Source organism: Eubalaena glacialis, chromosome 16 (genome assembly GCF_028564815.1).
Source record: "Eubalaena glacialis isolate mEubGla1 chromosome 16, mEubGla1.1.hap2.+ XY, whole genome shotgun sequence".
Taxonomy (NCBI): domain Eukaryota; kingdom Metazoa; phylum Chordata; class Mammalia; order Artiodactyla; family Balaenidae; genus Eubalaena; species Eubalaena glacialis.
In genome coordinates, this window is record NC_083731.1 from 64659403 (window position 1) to 64680073 (window position 20671).

At 38.6% G+C, this 20671-nt stretch overlaps 2 protein-coding genes across 4 annotated transcripts in view; both read right to left on the bottom strand.

The window, feature by feature from the left end:
• SUGT1 (SGT1 homolog, MIS12 kinetochore complex assembly cochaperone) overlaps window positions 1–4519 on the bottom strand; it is a 42439-nt gene extending 37920 nt beyond the window's left edge. Inside the window, exons 1-2 of the mRNA XM_061170764.1 lie at window positions 4398–4519; window positions 4247–4304 (exon numbers count right to left, since the gene is read on the bottom strand). Of these exons, the coding sequence (XP_061026747.1) occupies window positions 4247–4304; window positions 4398–4435 (96 nt within the window). The 5' untranslated portion in view covers window positions 4436–4519. The remainder of the gene's footprint in view (window positions 1–4246; window positions 4305–4397) is intronic.
• A 9660-nt stretch (window positions 4520–14179) lies between these two features.
• The window catches only part of ELF1 (E74 like ETS transcription factor 1), a 105796-nt gene continuing 99304 nt past the window's right edge, over window positions 14180–20671 (bottom strand). For all 3 annotated transcript variants that reach the window (XM_061170812.1, XM_061170810.1, XM_061170811.1), the window contains exon 9: window positions 14180–16073. In XM_061170812.1, the coding sequence (XP_061026795.1) occupies window positions 15479–16073 (595 nt within the window). In that variant the 3' untranslated portion in view covers window positions 14180–15478. The remainder of the gene's footprint in view (window positions 16074–20671) is intronic.

Below are 20671 nucleotides of genomic sequence, written 5' to 3' on the forward strand. Positions count from 1 at the left end.
AAAGATATAGTACTTCTCACAGAAAATGGGTTGTGTTTATAGTTCGCAAAAGTAAAGAAACCTATGAAATGTAAAATATAATTACACTGAAATCTTTAACAAGATAATGGTAAAGGAAGTACCCTGATAACACAGAATAGGGGGAAAATTCCTTTTTAAGGCATTAAAATTGTTTAAGACTTGGATTTTAGAAAATTAATTTCCAAATCTTTATAGAGCTTTAGGCTCTCTTAAAATGCTATCCAAAAAGGTTACTTGTTGTTAAGATTAAAAGCAAAAGCAGACTGCTCAGACGGACCTAACGTCTAAAGGCCTTTAGCTCTGGATATCTCAGCCTGACTCCACTTGCCATTTTCTTCTAGTCACAGCTAATCCCCAATCATGGATAAAAAAAAGAGTATCAAGCCTTCTCCCTTCCTAAACTAGCAAGCACTCCTGGAGAAAAATCACATAACCATGTAGAACTGGTATACTTTATGCTAACCAGCTATGCCCTCAACAAAGCTATCTGTGGTCAACTACTTCAAAGTCAGCTCCCAAACAATTATATCATACACCCCAATCCTACCCACTCCTCCAGAGGATGACCTTGATGCCTTGAACCTGAGACTTGTCACTTCTAAACTCGATAACCTTGAGCAAGTTAATCTCTTTAGCCTCAGCATCCTTATAAATGCACCTCACAGTTGTTCCAAGAATTGTGGTAGGAGTCATTTAACACACCTGAGTGCCTACTACATCCCAGGCACTACGCTGAGAACACAGTGGTAAACAAATACACAAAATCCCTGCACTCTTGAAGCTTACATTGGGGCCCAATTCAGATAAGGTAGTCAGAGAAAACAGCTTCCTTGAGAAGGTGACATTTCAGATGAAATGTAGAGTGATGAGCACTTCCAAGCAAAACAAGAGATAGTCAATAGAGAGTACATTCTAGGCAAAAGAACTGCAAGTCCAAAGGCCCTGCACCAGGACTGAGCTCGACACATTTGAGTAGCAGAAAGCAAGCCAGCGTGGCTAGAACCTAGAGAGCAAAGGATTTATGTCTACCTCAAGGGCCTCACCCTTGTACCTTACATTACTTATCCTCATGATCACCCTTTCAAGTGGTCCTAGTTAATCCCATTTTCCAGACAGGAAATCTGATCCAGAAGAGTGATAGCAGGAACTTTCTTGAAACCAGGATACGGACCCAAGCAGTCTGATTCCAGAGCCCATGCTCTTAAGCACTACCCACACTGGGCCTCGAAAGATTCTCATAATCCACATATATGTTTTCTCTCTCTACTGAATTGAGACTTCCTCTGCAAAGTTTTATTGACTTCCCCAGTTAGCCTCTACTCTGCTACGCTCTTTACTGTACCTGATACACCACTCCACTGGAGTACTTGTATTTTAATGATCTGTTGACTTGCCTGTCTCTCTCCACTAGACTGCAAACTCCCTCACTACAGTAGTTTCATCTTTAGCTCGCTGGCTCCCAGTACAGCATTTGCCACTAATGTTGTTTAATGAATGAAAAATGTAATCAGCTTGATACACTTTCTCTTTATTCTTAATTGGATGGTTTTATATAAAAATGTGACATTTTAACTGATGTGATATCAAGCGACCTTAATTTTAAAATAGCTACTGTTAAACCAACCCTTGGGAAAATCTAGAGGGAAACAGACTCTCACGTCTCATCAAGGTTCCAGCCCTACTCATTATTACCAATTACTTAGTAATTAACATTTGCCTGTTTATCTCTGTGAGAAGGTCATCTCAAGTTTTAAAAAGAACATTTCCTCTTAACACAAACTGGTTCTTATCAAGATCATTCTCCCCACTCCCAGTTTCTGATTCAGGTGTGTGGCAGGTCCTGAGCATTTGCATTTCTAACAAATTCCCAGGTGATGCTCCTGCAGAAGGTCTGGGGATCATGCTTTTGAAAACCGCTATTCTACAGCACTAGACTAAGAATCAGGAAACATGTGTCCTGAGGCCCCTATTCTGCCTCTAACTGGCCGCATACATCTCTATGACAGATCACTTGGACTTCTTTGGGTCTGTTTTCTTCTGTAAAACGGAAGGGGAAGGAGTTCTGGCCTACAGGAGTCATAAGTGCTTTCAGAAAATCTGGGGTGGAGAATTCCCTGGCAGTCCGTGCTTCCACTGCAGGGGGCACGGGTTTGATCCCTGGTTGGGGAACTAAGATCCCACATGCTTGCAGCGCAGCCAAAAAATATAAAAAAGAAAATCTGGGGTGGGGTCCAAGAATTTGCATTTCTCTGAGTTCCTAAGTGATGCTGATGCTACTGGTCCAAGAGCCACACTTCACGGACAAATGCACTAAAGCTAATCACACACCTACACTATCCAATTTCACTCCTAGAAAGAAAAAAACAAATGCACTCCCAAAAGAAAGGACTGCATGTATTCATCAAAATACATGTACAAGAAAATTCACAGTGGTTTTATTCATACTAGCTAACAACTGGAAATATCCCAAATGTTCAGTTAGAATAAATTGTGCTATATTAATACAGTGGAATACTACACAGCAGTGAAAAGCAAACAACTTATGGATGTATCTCCCATAATGTTTAAAGCAAGACAGAGTATCTACACTCAACTGAATACCTAGTGTATGATACTTTTTATATGAAGTCCAAGAAAAACTAACTGATGGTGACAGAGTACAGAACAGGTGGGTAAGATGAATTATTGGCTGGGAAGAAACATGAGAAAGCCTTGAGAATGGAAGTATTCTATATCTTGATCTGGGTGGTATACATATATGTAAAACTTCAAGTTCATTAGTGCAGACTTAAGATTTGTGTTAGATATCCCACTTCAATAAATAATTTTAAAAGTAAAATAACTGAGATGTAACGTGACAAAGAGTTCATTACATTAATAATCCTTTAATAGCAACTATTATATAAACTAGATTTCCAAAGGAGGCATGGGGCCTAAGAGGACCATAACAAAGGCAGATTCTGAAAATTAATAGCTATCTAGCTGACGTAAAGAATTGTGGAGAAAAACTCTCAGTGCCTCTGGTAACATTACTCTAATAGTGATCCCAAAAGCATCACTAGGAAACATCACAGCACAAATGAGTAATCAACCACTTTATTTGTTCGTATCCCGGCCCCAAAAGCATAATCCAACCTAAAAGGCCCCAAAGGACCCACGCCCTGGTTTCCTCCCCACCTCATTTCTCACTCCACTTTCATCCCACTCCAACCAAATGGGCCTTCTTGCTGCTCCTTGCACAGGCTGACTTCATTCCTACCTCAGGATCCTGACACTGACTCCTCTTCCTGCCTGAAATAATCTTTCCCCAGAGCTTCCAAGCTCACTCCCTCACGCCTCTTCTTAAATGTCACCTCCTCTACTAACCATGGAACAAATTTCTTTTAGAAGTCATAGCTAGGAAAAAGGTTCTCTTGCCTCAAATTCCTAACCTTACATATGTTAAATCATAACAGCAAAACAAAGTTTCCTCTTTTTAATGTTTCAAAGCAAGAAACCCCTGGCTAAATTTTGTGACCCACTGCATCATGTATGCTTAGTTTGGGCTCTCTTTATTACTTCAAATTATTATTTAACTCTTGCTTTTCTGCTTTCCTTCACAGCTTTATAGTTTTTCACTCAACACAAACACAAAGTGCCTTACAAGTCAGTTAAATACATAAATAAGAGTTTAATCCAGAGCAAACAGTGCCTTCCACACAGCAGCCCCCAAGAAATTGTTTTGAGGAATAAACAAATGAGTGGATAATAAACAGTGACTGGACATCTGGAAATTTTCGGGCACACACGGGAAAAGGTTTCTGTTCCAATAGTGTGAGTTCATACAGGCACTCAGCACAGACCTGGTACACAGAAATAGCAAGGATGATTGTCAAACGAAAAACCGAATGAACAAACATCAAGCCTTAGATTTCACGTTTTGTTCTCAGTCACAAATGCCATTTAAAAAACAAACCCTTTCAGACCAACTATGTTACCTCTACCCCCAAAAAGGAGAGCAGGTTTTACTAAGCAGCTCCAAGGATGCAGGAACGGACTAAGAATGGGAAGCGTAACCGGGCCGCTGCGGGACACAGAAGGGAGAGGAGGAGTCCGTCAACATCAGGGCTGAGACGCAGGAAAAGCAGCAGCCCCGACCCCGGGAAGACAGTGCTGGGAAGAGGCGGGGTGGGCCGAAACCCGACGCGGCTGCGTTCCCCAGAGCACAGTGAACCGGCTCTCTCACCTCCAACGCCGCCTGGGGGTCCTCGTCAATCAGAGCATCTGAGAAGCTCCGGAAAAACCTGCCAGGAAAACAACGACTTCAGCAGGGCTCTCTAACTAAAGAAAGACGGAGGGGGATACAAATAATAGCAAAGAGAAGGAAAAACACGCACCTCTGGGCTGCTACAGATCCCGCAGCAGCCGCCGCCATCTCTGATAGTCACTGTTACCGCTGCTGGAACTGCTCCTACCGAGGTTACCAGCTCCGCCGCCGCCCAAGGGGGAAACTTCTGGAGAAACACCGACCGAGCTTCCGTCTTACGTAGCCAATGAGCAGCCACGCAGCGTGCCGCGAGGGGCGGGGAGGTGACGCCCTGGCGCGGGGTGGGCTGGGACCGTGGAGGACCGACTCCTCCTGGCCCGCCCCACCCCCACCCCGGCCGGCGAGCAGCCTGTCAGGCCCCGCCCCCTGCAGCCATGGTTACGCAGGCCGCGGCGTAACCCAGTCCCAGCGCGCACCCACACAGCCGCAGAGCCTCCGTGGGTGGTAGGTCGAAAGGACGTTTGTGTCGTACTGTTATCGCTCAGGAACGTGTGGCGTTTGGCGGCGTTTGTATGTCTGTTAATAATACTAACACAAGGCACATCGAGCTCCCTTTTCTCTACAGCTCTCATCATGGCTCCCGGAGGCAGCCAAGCTTTTCGTGACACGTGACGTTCTCGGCTACGTGTTCTTTTCCGGGAGCGAGTTCCGGATGGCGCGTCGATGTCGGGATCTTGGCGCTGGGAACCCTAAAGGACTCGGACTCGCCGGAAGTCGCTCCGCCCTTGCAGAGGCTGGTCTGAAGGAAGCCTTTTGGTTCCGGTGCGGGTGGACTGTTCCGTTCCCCAGACCGACAAAGGCCCAGGCTTTCTTCCTACTTGGCTTCCCAGACAGAAGAAAAACGTGTTCCATCTGAAGGCACTGAAGGGAGAAAGGTGGCCTGAATTTGTCTCAGTGCTGCTTTACTTTCCACCTCGTTGGTCAGGCCCTCCCTCACCGCCCTCTGACCCGTGCAATTCAGATAGAAGAAACTTCCAGCTAGTTCCATGGGACGGGAATGGGGGCCGGGGGGGGGGGAGCAGGAAGGAGTGGGAGTGAGCGGCTCGTCAGTAGAGGTAAACAAGTAACTGACCGCGAGTGTCTGCCACATCCAGAATCTAAACTAAGTCTTGGGATTCAATGGTGTTAACGCCTTCCAGAAACTTAAGCCAATTTTGTTTCAAGTGCTAAGACGAAAGAAGGGCAATAGTGATGTGATAGCAACAAGGGACGCAGCCGAATATAAGGTATACGGTTGGAATCTTCAAGTATGTTGTACCAGAACCTCAGTCTGGAAAGATGAATTCGAATTAGTTAGTGAAGGAAATGGAAAAGGGAATTCAGACAGAATAGGCCGAATGTTAGAGAGTGATAATGTGAACTCTGAAATTAGAAGAGCCAAAATTCAAGCTAGAAGCAGACTGGGTGGAGAGGCAGGTAAATGCCAGGTCATAAAGGGCTAGTTGTAATCTGCTGAGAAGTTTGGATGTAATTCTCTTAAAGATGCTAACCCGTTATAGGATTTTTACTCAAAAAAGGCAGTAACAGTTAAATTTACATTTTTATGTTTGTTATTCTGTCTGTACTATGGAAGAATGATTAAAGGGAAAAGAACAGTTGTTGGGAGACAACTGCTGTATTACAGGCCAAAGTGACTCTCTTAAATAGGGCAGTGATTGTAGGGGGTCTTAAAAATTACAGAAATAATTGAGGTAAAACTGTCTGGGTTTGCTGATCTCTCCTTTTGTGATCAATACTTTTTGTATCATATGTAAGGCCTTGCCTGCTCCAAAGCCATGAGGATAGTCACCTGTGTTTTCTTCTAGTGCTTGACTATTTTACCTTTCACAGACAGGTTTATTCATTTTCATGAAAGGTAGGAGGTTGGGATCAAGTTTCCTTTTTCCCCCTTATGGATAGCCGATTGACCAAGCCCTACTTGCTGAAAAGGCTGTCATTTGCCATTTCCCCCACTAAATAATTGTGGCAGCTTTGTTGTAAGGTAGATGACCATATATATGAGGGTCTGTTTCCAGGTTCTCATTCCGTTGGTCTGTCTAACCTTGTCCCACACTATCTTAATGTAGCTTTATAAGTCTTGAAGCCCTATAACTTTTTCTTAAAGATTGCCTTGGCTAGTCAAAGTCCTTTGTATTTACATTTTGTACATTTTATAGAACTTATTTCCATTTATTTATAGATTTTAGAAAGAACCTGTTAATTTCAAAAAAAAAAAAAAAAGAACCCCCCAAAACAAAAAATCCTGCTAGGATTTTAACTGGGCTTGCATTGAATCTATAGATCAATCTATTTGGGGAAAACTGATCCTAATTTTTTTTTAATTGAAGTATAGTTAATTTACAATGTTGTGTTACTTTTTAGTGTACACAGACTGATTCAGATATAGATAGATGGATATTCTTTTTCATTTCCATTGTAGTTTATTACAGGATATTGAATATAGTTCCCTATGCTATACAGTAGTTTATCTGTTTTATATACAGTAGCTTGTATCTGCTAACCCCAAACTCCTAATTTTTCCTTCCCCCCATCTTCCCCCTTTGGTAACCATAAGTTTGTTTTCTGTGTCTGTGAGTCAGTTTCTGTTTTGTAAATAAGTTCATTTGTATCATATTTTAGATTCCACATATAAGTGATACCATATGATATTTGCCTTTGTCTGACTTACCTCACTTAGTGTGGTAATCTCTATACCCATCCATGTTGCTGCAAATGGCATTATTTCACTCTTTTTTTATGGCTGAGTAGTATTCCATTGTATATCTGTATACCACATCTTTATCCATTCATCTGTCAGTGGACATTTAGGTTGCCTCCATTTCTTTTTTTTCTGACATCTTTATGTTGATTCCTCCAATCCATGAATATAATACACCCCTCCATTTATTTAAGTCGTCTTTAATTTTTCTCAGCAGTGTTTTGTAGGTTACAGTGTAGAAGTCTTACATATCTTTCATTAGATTTATTCTTGGGTATTTGAGGGTTTTTATGCTTTTTAAATGGCATTCTAAATTTTTAATATTTGTTGCTAGTGTATAGAAACGCTGCTAGTTTTTACATATTGACCTTGTATTCAACCATCTTGCTAAGTTCCCTTACTATTTCTAATACTTTGTAGACTTTTAGAATTTCAGTCATCACAGTGTCTTGTGATCTGTGATAGATGGTTTAACATCTTCCTGTGCAATCATTATACCTTTTATTTTTCTTGCTGGTTGTCACTGGCTAGGATGTCTACTATAGTGTTGAGTAAAAGTAGTGATGATGGACTTCCTATCTTGATTGTAACATTAGGGAGAAAGCATTCAATATGAAATGCTTTTTCTGCCTTTATTGAAATGTCCATGTCTATTTTTTCTTTAATAAGTTAATGTTAATTACTTTGGTGGATTTTCAGATGTTCTCTAAATGGCCAGTATGCATATGAAAAGAAGTTCTACATCAATAGCTATATCAGGGACAGTAAAATCATAATTTGGTACTAAACAAACACTCCCACCAAAATGGCTAAAATTAAAAGGAATTCCAGTGCCAAGCATTGGCAAGGATATGGAGCACCTGTAACTTTCACGTATTGCTAGGGAGAGTATAAATTGGTATAGCTACTTTAGAAAACTTTGACACTATCTACTAAAGCTGGTCATACATGTACCCTATTGCCCAGTAATTCTACCACCAGGCATATGCCCAAGAGAAAAGAATACTTATGTTTGTGTACAAGAATATTGATTGCAGCATTATTCACAGTAGCAAAAACTGGAAATTACCTAAATGTCCATTCACAGAAGAAAAATACTAGAGAGCAAAGACTAAGAATGAACTACCAGTACACACAACAATATGGATGAGAATGAACTACTAGTACACACAACAATATGGATGAACCTCACATACATAATGTTGAACTAAAGAAGCCAGACAGAGTACATCCTGGTTGATTCCATTTATATGAAAATAAAAAACATTGTGAGGGATGTCAGAGAGTGATCTCCTGGCTGGGAAGGCCCATGAGGAAGACTTCTTGATGTGGGAAATGTTATATATCTTGACTAGGGTGACAATTACAGTAATGTCACATGTCAAATTATTTCAATTTATACACTTAAGATTCGTGCACTTTATGCTTCAATAAAATAGGGGGAAAGATTAAAACAAAGTCAGCAATGAAAAATCAGAATCTGAAATTTTAAAAATGATATTTACAATACCATTAAATATTAAATACTGAAAATTAAATCTGACAAAAGATGTGCAAAACATATACATTGAGAATTACAAAATACTGCTGAGAGAAATTAAAGACACTTAAACAAATGGAGAGATATTCTATGCTCATGATTCAGACTTAAGATGTCAGTTCTTCCCAAACTGATCTATTGATTCAACCCAATCCCAATCAAAATCCCAAAGACTTTTTCCATTTTATAAGTTGACAAACTGATTCTGAAATTTAAATAGAAATGCAAAAGACTCAGAATAGCCAAATCAACTTTGAAAAATAACAGAGTTGGAGAACTAACAAACACTACCTGATTTCAACACATCAATCTTGTGTATTGGTACAAAGATAGACAAATCAATAGCACAGAAAAGAGAGTCCATAGATTCATATGTGTATGAACAACTGATTTTAAGCAAAGGTCCAAAGGTAATTCAGGGCAGAAAGGACAGTTGAAAAAGATAGTCTTTTCAGACTTTTCAATGGAAAAGGACAGTCTTTTCAACAAATTGGATATACAAAAGCAAAAAAGTGAACTTCAATATATACCTTGCACCATCTACAAAAACTTAACTCAAAATGGATCATGGACCTAAATGTTAAAACTGTAAAACTTCTAGAAAAAAGATCGTTGTGTCCTTGGGTTAGACAAAGATTTCTTAGATATGACACCAAAAGCATGATCCATAAAAGAAGTTGATAAATTAAACTTTATGAAAATTTAGAAGTTTCTGCACTTTGAACGTATTTGCGAATCATATATCTGATGAAGAGCTAGTATTCAGAATATATAGAGTTCTCAAAACTCAGTAATAAGAAAACAAGGGAATTTTTAAATGGGCAAAAAAAACTGAACAATCACTTCATCAAAGAAGATACATGGATGTCAAATAAGCTCATGAAAATTGCTCAAAATCATTAGTCATTAGGGAAATGTAAATTAAAACCACAATGAGATACTACTACACACCCACTAAAATGGCAAAAATATTGAATATAAAAGACCATGTTGAAGAGGATGTAGAGCAACTGAAAGCCTCATACACTGCTGGTGGGAATGTAAGATGGTACAACCATCGTATGACCTAGCCAGACCACTCCTAGGTATTTGTTCAACAGATATGAAAATACATGTCCAATATAAAGATTTGTACAGGAATATTCCTAACAGCTTTAATGATAATAGCTGAAAACTAGGAACAACCCAAATGTCCATTAACAGGTGAATGGATAAACTGTAGTATATCCATGTAATAGAATACTACTCAGCAATGAAAGGAATAACATGCTGATACAGACTACAACATGGATGAATCTCAAAAAAGTTATGCTATGTGAAAGGAGCCAGACCAAAAAAAAATAGTGCACGTTATATGACTCCATTTATATAAAATACTAGAAAATGCCAAGTAATGTAATCTATATAGACAGAAAGCAGATCAGCAGGAAGGGAGTGGTTACAAAGGGGCACAAGGAAACTTTTAGGCTAATGTTCACCAAACATGAGTAGGTTCACTACTTGATTATGGCGATGATTTCATGAGTTTATACTCTATTTAAATATGTGCCATTTATTGTATGTCAATTATAGCTCTATAAAGCTATTTGTAAAACAAGCTCGGAGCTGTAGGTAAGAATTGATAGTCATTGGCACACAGATGGTGGTTAGCAACATGAGAACATGAACATAAAAACAGGTAAGGAGAACATGTATGTAGCTTAGTCGCATATTTAATAAATATGGAGTATTGTACCTACTATGTGGAGATATTACAATAGGGACTGAGGGTACTAAAATGACTACAATCTTGGCTCTTTATAATGTAGTGTTGGAATCACACATACCAGCAGCCAATTATAGTGTCATCTGTGCCCAAATGAGAAATTAAAAGGCTCTATGACAGTAGTGGGGAAGTTTTAAGAACTCAGAGAAGCTCTCAGAGGAAGTAATGTCTAAGCTGAGGCCTGAAGAACAGATAGAATTTAGCCAAATAGAATGAGAGCAACTGTGCCAAGCAGAGTGACAGCAAGTGCAGAGGTCCGGAAAGTAAAGGGAGCTCAAAGAGTTGGCAAGTACAGCGTTTAGGGCTGTTCATTTGCATAAGCCCCTTCAAACCCTCTAAGTTGGTATTCTACTTTTCTGTTTTTCCTGAGTAAGTTCCCCTCACCCATCCAACCACCAAACTGTGTACCCCATAAAAATCTAGATTTGCCCTGATAGAAGACAACGGTCATTCTTTTGGGCAGCCAGTCACATAAATTGGTAGCTAGTTAACGCAAGGAGTCAAGGAAGGACCTTGGTTATTCTCTCTAGATGCAAATTCTATTCTCTCAAATTTCTGAAGCAGTAGAGACAGTGGTACAAAGCTCGGTGTTTAGGTGCTCGGCAACAGTGGCTACAAGTGGACCAGTTGTGCAATATGGTTTTGCGATTTGTTTAACTGTGTGACTCAGACTGACCCCGATTTCTCTAGTCTTTTTGTCTGTTCTGTAAACTGCATGATATTCTTCTAATAAAATTTCTTGTATGCTGAAAACCAGAATCCATCTCTGTTGCTAACGACCAAGAACCCAAACTGACAAGACAGTTTGGTATTTGGAAGTGGAATGCTACAAAAAAGACTCTAGTATGTATTACCCGCCAGATGGAAAAGAAAGGATGCAAGGCACTGAAGACAACTACTCCAGACTGGGAAAATGGTGACCCTGAGACAGGACATCAAACTCACACCATCAAGAAATGTATTCTAAAGCTGAGAAGCCTTGGAAAGAGATTTATTCCCAGTGCTCATGCTGGTGTGGCAGTGGAGGACAAGAAAGCAGGGGGCCACAGCTGATCTGAAACAGAGGACTGCGAATCACCTTGAAGACCCTAGCCGTGAAACTGGATCAAGTAGCTGGATGACACTTCGGCTGATCTCTCTTTAGGAGAGAAATCATGCTTCCTGTAGGTGTGAGCATTTGGGGAAGTGTATGTATGGGAAGAAGGCTGTGTATAGATGACAGTAGGCTATATCATTCCTCCCTTATTCCTTGCTATGGAGTCCAATTTTGTTTGACTGTCCATCTCCCCAACACATGACTAAGTCATCTATGGTAATCCTGCTTCCTTGGCCAGCACTTGGTTTAGGAAGGGGTATATATGACCAGTCTAGCCAATGAGCTCTGAAGAGATGGCTGCTCAGGGTGCTCTGGGAAAGGTCTCCTTACTGATAGACAGAAACATAGAAGAACTACTGCAGCTATCTTGCCACCACAGCAGAAGCCATCCTGGAAACTAAACCAAAATACTGAGAAAAGCAGAAAGATGGAAGAAATCTGGTTGCTCAGTATCACTGCTGTGCTCCTGAATTAACAAACCTGGAAACCTCCAAACTTTAGACTTCTAATTTTGTACTATTTAATAATTTTGAATAGGATTTTTGGTTCCTTGCAATTGAAAGCATCCAAATCCTATCTGACACTATGATTTGGAGAGTAAAATTTGAAGATAAGGCTGGTGGGATCAAGAAGAGGTGAAACCATGCAGGGCCTCAAATCCAGCTGAGGATAGTAAGAAACCACTGAATGGCTTGATACAATTAAATGCACCCCTGTTGCATTGGGGAAGAACACATTGAAGGGGGACAAGGTGAAGACAACAGAGAAGAACAGTGATCTTTAGATAAAACTTGGGGGAACTCCAACCTTTGAAAAAGTCTCTGGGGCAACCCAAGAGGAACACTAAGAAATTATTATAAAGGCAGGAAGACGACAGGAAAGAGCTGGGCACAAAAGTAAAGGCAATAGAGAGTTTAAAGGAACAGTGAGTTATAAAAGGTTATCAAATATTGGAGAGGTCATGAAAGAGAAGAAGGGGGGGAACTTGGCAATATGGAAGTTGATTCCTTTTTAGTGACTTTTGCAACAGTAATTTCAGGGTAATAGGGCAAATGTACTACTACAGTGGGTTAAAGAATGAATGGATTAATGTCCACTGACAGACGAATGGATAAAGATGTGGTACATATATACAATGGAATATTACTCAGCCATCAAAAAGAATGAGATAATGTCATTTGCAGCAACATGGATGGACCTATAGATTATCATACTAAGCAAAGTAAATCAGAAAGAGAAATACCATATGATATCACTTATATGTGGCATCTAAAATATGGTACAAATCAACATATCTATGAAATAAAAACAGACTCACAGATACAGAGAACAGACTTGTGGTTGCCAAGGAGCAGGAGGGGTAGGGGAGGGAAGGAATGGGGGTTTGGGATTAGCAGAGGCAAACTATTACATATAGCATGGATAAACAACAAGGTCATACTGTATAGCACAGGGAACTATTTTCAATACTCTGTGACACACCACAGTGGAAAAGAATATGAAAAAGATATAGGGACTTCCTTGGTGATCCAGTGGTTAAGACTCCACACTTCCACTGCAGGGGGTGCAGGTTTGGCTCCTGGTCAGGGAACCATGATCCCACATGCCAAGCAGCCAAAAAAAAAAGGAATATATAAATGTATAACTGAGTCACTTTGCGGTATAGAAGAAATTAACACTGTAAATCAACGATACTTCAATGAAATTTTTAAGAAAAAGAATGAATGGAAAAGTGAGGAAAGCAGCAGGTTTATAAGTTAAGGACAGTGACAGTAACATTGCAGGTACTTCCTTAATACATGTTGAATCAATGATTTGATGTAGAAAGGCCACGTACTGAGTCAGAGTTATGTCCCTGTTCAGGAGTTCAGTATGGTGAGATTATATTAGGGGATGTATGGCTAGGGTTCTAAGGGAGGAAAACTTTTCCTTGATCCTCTTAGGGTCCCTGGCTGGGCCTAAAACTCAAACTGACAAAGACATTAAAGAAGAAAAGCATACAAATTTATTTAAGTTTTCCGTGACATGGGAGCCTCCATAAGGAAATGAAGACTCAAAGAAATGGTTAAGCCTGAACATTTTTATACTAGGTTTGATGAAGAATGGAAAGTCATAGAAAAACAATGGAACAGAAGGGTATGAGCTAAGGGTAGTAAACTGGAGAAAATTAGCAAGGCCTGTTCCTTCAGATTCTTCTGTGTTTCCCTCCATCTTCAGAGATAAGAATGCTCCTTTAAAAATCATATTTGGGAAGAATATTAACTGACATGAGGAAATGAATAAGTGGAAGTTACTACTGGGTATAGGGGTATTGGATTGAGATTTTAATTTTGTTACATTTTTCTGTTTCTGTGTTTTCCAAGTTTAACAATTAACTGATCTAATTTCTAATTAGAAAACTTGTTTTTTAGAGTGTGTTTAATATTACTGCTGGGAACATTTTATTTTCTAATTTTTGGAGCTTCGTAATCCATTATGTCGTGTCTGGAAACTGCCATTTGGCATGGTAGAAAGGAAAAATGAGAGGATGACATTCTGCAATTCTAATCTAATGGAGGCTGTTATATAAACGTTTAATAACACTGTAATACTAGCAACATTGTCTGTATACTTGTTCTTAAGGAACGTTTTCTTGAAAACAAAAACACAGAATTTTTAAATGATTTATTTAATAATAAACCAATTAAAGATACAAAAACGTTTAGAGGATTCCAAAATTTAAATTTTTGTTTAAATACAAATTCACTCTGTAACATGAAAACATATAACATTAGACCTCTAAACATAATGATTCTTTCATCTACAAAAATTTCTTTTTGCTATACTAGAAAATTTGCAGAAAACAATTTTTCTTGTGAAATTAAATGTACATTATTTACAGTTGAAAAAGTAATCTAAAAACTATTTCATTTCAGAAACTGGGATATATAATGTATATCTTTGTATGCAATTCCCCCTCCCCCCACTCTCAATAAAAAAAATGATCCAAAATATAAAGCAATTATGCTTTTATAGCAACTGACTACTCAGCCAGATTAGCCCAAGGCTTGGTTGCTTTCTGGGGCCTTAAAGAGCCCTGACTCTTTCAGAATAGCAGTATATCATTTAGCACTCAGCAACATAAGTTTTTTACTAGTGGACCACAGTGCACAGTGGCCTAAAGAGTTAATGAACAAAGTATTTAGGAGGAATTCAGATTCAGAGCAAATCTTAACAGGTAACAGAAAAATGAATTTTGTAGGGTCATTAATTTTTCTGCAATATTTTAGCTATATTTACATTAGGAGATAAGCTTAAAACACAGGGGTTAGAATCATAAAATTTAGAACTAGATAGGAAATTGGAGATCATCTAATCTAATCCAATACATCCCTCCTCTTATGACGCCCAGAAAGATCAAGTGGCTTGCCCAAGGTTACACAACTAGTTAGTAGGAGAGCCACTCTTAGGCTGACGCTTTTATATTATCCTGCTTCTGAAACAGGTTCAACCATATCATGGGCACATTTCGATTTTTAATGTTATATTTTACATAGTCATAGTTCAATATACAGTGCAACAAACTAAAGTCGATCTAAGTGAAATCATAATTTTAACAAGGCATAAAATAGGTGTCTTGCATTTGAAAGAGTCAAGACTTAACCTATACAAGTGGAATGAAAATAGCTCCTATATAAATTTCCTGATGTCATATTTAAGTACTGTATTTACAAAAGAATCAGAAAAGCTACTATGATGTAAAATTTAAAAAGAAACTTTAAAAATGCTTATGATATAGCCACTGAAAAAAATCTCAAAAGAATGTCTTCATAGTATAAAACGCCTGGTTCCTTCACAATTGAATTCTGAAACATTTGAAGAGCAAAAAGAAACACTTGGGTTTTCCTCCCTCATCTAACAAAGTCAAAATTAACTCTAAGTTATTATTTTTAACAAGTAACTATAAAATTAGGAACATTTGGAGAATTTACCTTAGAATCAATCAATAGTTTGCATACAACTGAAAGTGTTCAATTAAAAAACCACCATCCGTAATTCCTTTGGTATATTACTTAGAAAGAGTTGGGTTCCAGCAGTTCGTTTTTTATAGCCACCTGAGAGGTAAATCCATTGGATACCACCATCACATAAGGCTGTGACTGCTGCTCAGTTTCCCCAGTGCCTTCTTTCAAATTATCTTCAACCTCCTTTTTCTCTACTTCCTGTATATGAGTTTTTGTTTCTTGAGCTTTGATAACTGAAGTGATTACAGTGCCAGGTGGGTGAGTAACCAGTTGTGAATTGCGAGGAGAAAAGGTCACCACAGGTGTGGTAGCACTGAAGGACGGAGACGAAGCCACGCTGACGGTTCCATTGCAAATGGACTGAACATTGCTAGTAAGAACCTGCTGTACGTGGGCAGGACTCAGGACAATGGAAGGAGGAGAGCCCGGCTTCTGCGACTGGAGCACAACATTTTCTTTCAGTACTGTCATGGGCTGTGATGATGGAATGGCTTGTAAGATAAATTTCTGAGATCCAGCACCTGATGATGGATCTGTGCTGGCTATAACTGTTGTGATTGGCACTGTCTGAAGTGTTACTGTGTGCAAATGCTGATTCCCAGGAGATACGACCACAGGAACTTGGGCTGGAGCCTGTATAGTCCTATTGAGATTATGAAATAAAAGTGAGGAAATTAGCATATTCTACATTGTTTAAAACTTAACATTTGACAACTCACTTTGACAAAACATGAGTTATTCATTTCAAATGCTCCTTCCCATATCTTCAACACAACATAAACATTGTGCCAGACCCTGCATTAAACACTCTACATACAGAAATCCCAACACAAAACTCTCAGTCCATTAACTATGATACCATCTGGTGGAAAAAAAAAAAAGTCTATACGAAGTGCTATATTAACACAAATGGGGAAGCAATTTTGTTGGGGGAGGAGGATATCAAAACGTTTCCCAAGGAAGTTATGTATAAGCTGCCTGAAAGAAAATTAGGGACTTTTAAATAAACATATTGGATTCACTATCATTTTAATATTTGAGGGGTAATGTCATCAATATACCCAACCAAATTACCAAACTTCACATGATTATAATTGTTTTCAACCTGTTTTTCTATATATAGAGAGAAAACGCTCAATTAACTAAAATAAAAAACACTTCCATCTTAAATGTATATGAGAGAATTATCAGAAGAATTTTAATAATTCATGGTTCATATTACATAAAACAAGTCATGAATATAATTAACTCATGAGGGTTCTTTAGGCTGGCAGATAGAACAAAAAATAAGGCCAAACCTTGGCAAAAACAGAGGCGTGTTTTAGCAGTTTTCTCAGCTCAAGTAATTTTCACAAATTTTAGTCATAAAGATACAATTTTAACATAAAATCCTTTAATGTAAAATCCAGTTTATGTAAGGTTGTTAATTCCATTTATTGAAGAAAAGAGGTACATAAATGATATTATAAGTCAATCTAATTTTAAAAGTTCACAGCTGTGAAGTTTATAGTTATGGCCATTGTTAATATAAAACAAATGCTGTTGAAAAAACTCAGCATCTGGATCTCAACTGTGTTTCCTCTGAATTCTATAAAGCTATTTTACAAAAGAGACATGATTGCTACTCCAAATGGCTAGGAGCTGGATTAGTCCCCATAAACCAAATGTTAATTATTGCCAGGAGACTATCACAGGTAAATTTTAGCAAGTTACAATTATGTGGCCTGTCACATGTGAGAAATGAAATTCTGGAGGAGAAGACAAATGGGCTAGATGGAAAGATGACTCAGCACAACTCAGGAGAAGTTCAAAGGAAGCAGAAAGACGCACGATAACTGGAGCCCACCCATACACGTAGGATACTGATTCCCAAGTTCAGTTTGCCACCATAGTCACCACTGTGAGGAGTAGTCTACAGCAGGAGATCGGCAGCTCTCTTGAAGGACATTGCTAGAAGAGAATATGAGTCAGGTAATGAAGATTTAATAGGCTGGCAGGGTATGGCCAGATGTACTAATACTATTGGGCAGGCAGGGATGAGTTGGAAGGATACAGAATAACTTCGGGAACTAGGGCACTTTTCCAAAATACACTGTGCCTCCCCTTCTTCCCTACCCGCCTGAATCAGGATACCTTGGGTGGAATCTAAGCCTGCAAATGGTAGCTGACAGATACCATTTTTTAAATAAAAAAGACCCAAGGGCTTCCCATGCCAAGAGTTCATGTACATGTACATATAGATAAAATAGAACTTGGCATATAGGAAGCACACAGATTGTATCTATAAATATGTATAGCCTTGCCACCCTATAAGTATTATCCCAATTTTCCATATGAAAAAATTAATGCACAAAGTAGTTGAACAGCTTGCATCAGGTGAGCAGTTAGATAAGAAAAGGGGTCATTCAACTGCAGAGCCTATGTGCTTAACCATTACAACATACTGTCACTTCTTAAGTCCTGAATAACTTCAGCCAAAGATGAATATTTTCTATTAGATCTTTAAACTGTGGGGAGTTACAACCTTTAATACACACCCCTCCCCTTCCTCTTTCCCTCTCTCAGATGTGGCATGAGCAATAATGCACTTTGAAAATTTCCATATTGCTCATCAGGGCTACCACTAGACTTTCAATGCTTTCATTCAAGTCAGAAAAAGATGTCTCTTTCCTGAACACCTGACTGCCATCTGACAGAAAATAACACCTGACTGCCATCTGCCAGAAAATATATATACTGAGACATATATATATATATATCTGCAGATATATATCTTCAATGTAAATATATTAGCTTATTTGAACAAATTCTAAAACAATAAATTTTCACTAAAAATTCAGAGATTAAAGGATTAAATATTACGCAGCCTTTTCCCAACCACAGGAATTTTAAATTATTTTTTTCTTAGTTAATGATTAAACTGTCAGTTGTGTCTCGTTATATTATATAACAAAGGTTATATTACAGTTAACTACTTTTAAAAAGTTTAAGCTGCTTGTAACCAACTGGTACAATACTGGTAATTTAAAATTCCTCCAACTTTCTGAAGAAAGATATACAATATAATATTTGGCTTTTGCTGAATATCAGATGTCAGAAAGTGTCATTTAATTGTTACAACCACCTGTAAGCTTAAATAATATCATCTTCATTTTATAGATGAGGAAACAGACTCAGAATAGTTAGTTAATGTGATCCAACGTCACATCTAATAATTGACAAGGCTGGAGGGCGAGGTTATGCCCACATTCTTCCTACTCCATTACACTGCTTTAAAATGTATGATGTATACATTATACATTTTTAGAGGCTAATTTATTTAAAAGACCCTAAGACAAACTATTAGTACTTGGATAAACATTATAGAGAAATAAGTTATACTGGGTTGGTATATGGACTTGCAGGTTTACCAAGGAACAATTTCAGGAAAATATTTTACCAGAGGTTTATTTTTGCGAAGCCAAAGTTAAAATTTGTAAAACTGAGCATATATACCCTAAATGAATTATGAAAAGTTTAATCAATTTCAATATAGATATAGCTGGCCTTCCATATCCACAGTCTCCACATCCGCAGATTCCACCAACCTCTCTGTTGGAAAATATCCACGCCCCCCAAAAAAAATTTCTAGAAAGTTCCAAACCACAAAACTTGAATTTGCCACATGCTGGCCACTATTTACATAGCACTTACACTGTTTTAGGTATTATAAGTAATCTAGAGATGATTTAAAGTATATGGAAGGGTGTATGGAGCTTATATGCATATACTATGCCATTTTACATAAGGGGCTTGAGCACCCTCAGGTTTTGGACTCCAAAGGGGGTTCTGGAACCAATCCCCTGAGGATACTGAGGGATAACTCTCTGTGCAATTATGTGAGATAAAAAGAAAAGAGCAAAGGAAAAAATTGAGAAAAAATATGTTGCTACTTCATTGTAAATAAGTGATAATTCATGTGATTATGTGAATTAACTGACAGTATGGCAAATCATTAAGTTCACTGCTTTAGACTAAACTGCTTGCATTAAAACACTATCTCCACCAGTTATTAGAAGTGACCAGGCTCCGTGGCCTCTCCTTGCCTCTGTTTCCTCAACTGTAAAACAGGAATATTACCTACACCTCACTGAGCAATAAGGATTTTCTATACATTAATATATGTAAAGTGTATGAAATATAGAGAGTTCTTTGAAAGTATCAGCTCTTGCTGTATATTAATTTAATAATTAATCTAAATTTAAGTCGTAAGTATTTGACCTTCCCTCAACTATAGAAAAAATATTTCAAAGGTCTTTGATTTTATTAAAAAGTAGTCAAGAAAGATATAGCCAAATTTCTGTTACTTTTCTTAGGAGTGATAATATGATTATTTAGGATGTCTCTATTCTTTTTTTTTTTTTTTAATTTATTTATTTATTTGGCTACCCTGGGTCTTAGTTGTGGCTCATAGGACCTTTTAGTTGCAGCATGCATGTGGGATCTAGTTCCCTGACCAGGGATTGAACCCGGGGCCCCCTGCATTGGGAGCGTGGAGTCTTAACCACTGGACCACCAGGGAAGTCCCAGCATGTCTCTATTCTTAAAGAGTGTACACTGAAGTATTTAGGGGTGAAATGTCATGGTGATGTCAACTGACTTGACAAATAGCCAAACAGGAAAAAAAGGGTATAAATAAATATAGAGAGAAAACAAATAAGGCAAAATGCTATCAACTGTGAATCCAGGTGGATGGTATAGGTGTTCAGTGTACTATTTCAACCTTACCATATTTTGAAATTTCTCATAGTTAAAAGTTGGGATAATTACAGTGAAAATAAGTAGGATTTGGGGGAGGAAAATAAAATATAACCAAATGAGAGAAGAATTTTATTTTAAAGTCAAATGAATGATTAAGAATGTATGTGGGGCTTCCACAGTGGCATAGTGGTTAGGAATCCTCCTGCCAATGCAGGGGACACGGGTTCGAGCCCTGGTCCGGGAGGATCCCACATGCTGTGGAGCAACTGGGTCTGTGCGCCACAGCTGCTGAGCCTGCATTCACTCTAGAGCCCGCAAGCCACAACTACTGAGGCCCGCGCACCTGGAGCCCGTGCTCTGCAATGGGGGGTGCCGCTGCGATGAGAGGCCCGCGCACCACAAGGAAGAGTAGCCCCCGCTCGCTGCAACTGGAGAAGGCCCACGTGCAACAGCGAAGACCCAACGCAGCCAAAAATAAATAAATAAAATAAATTTATATAT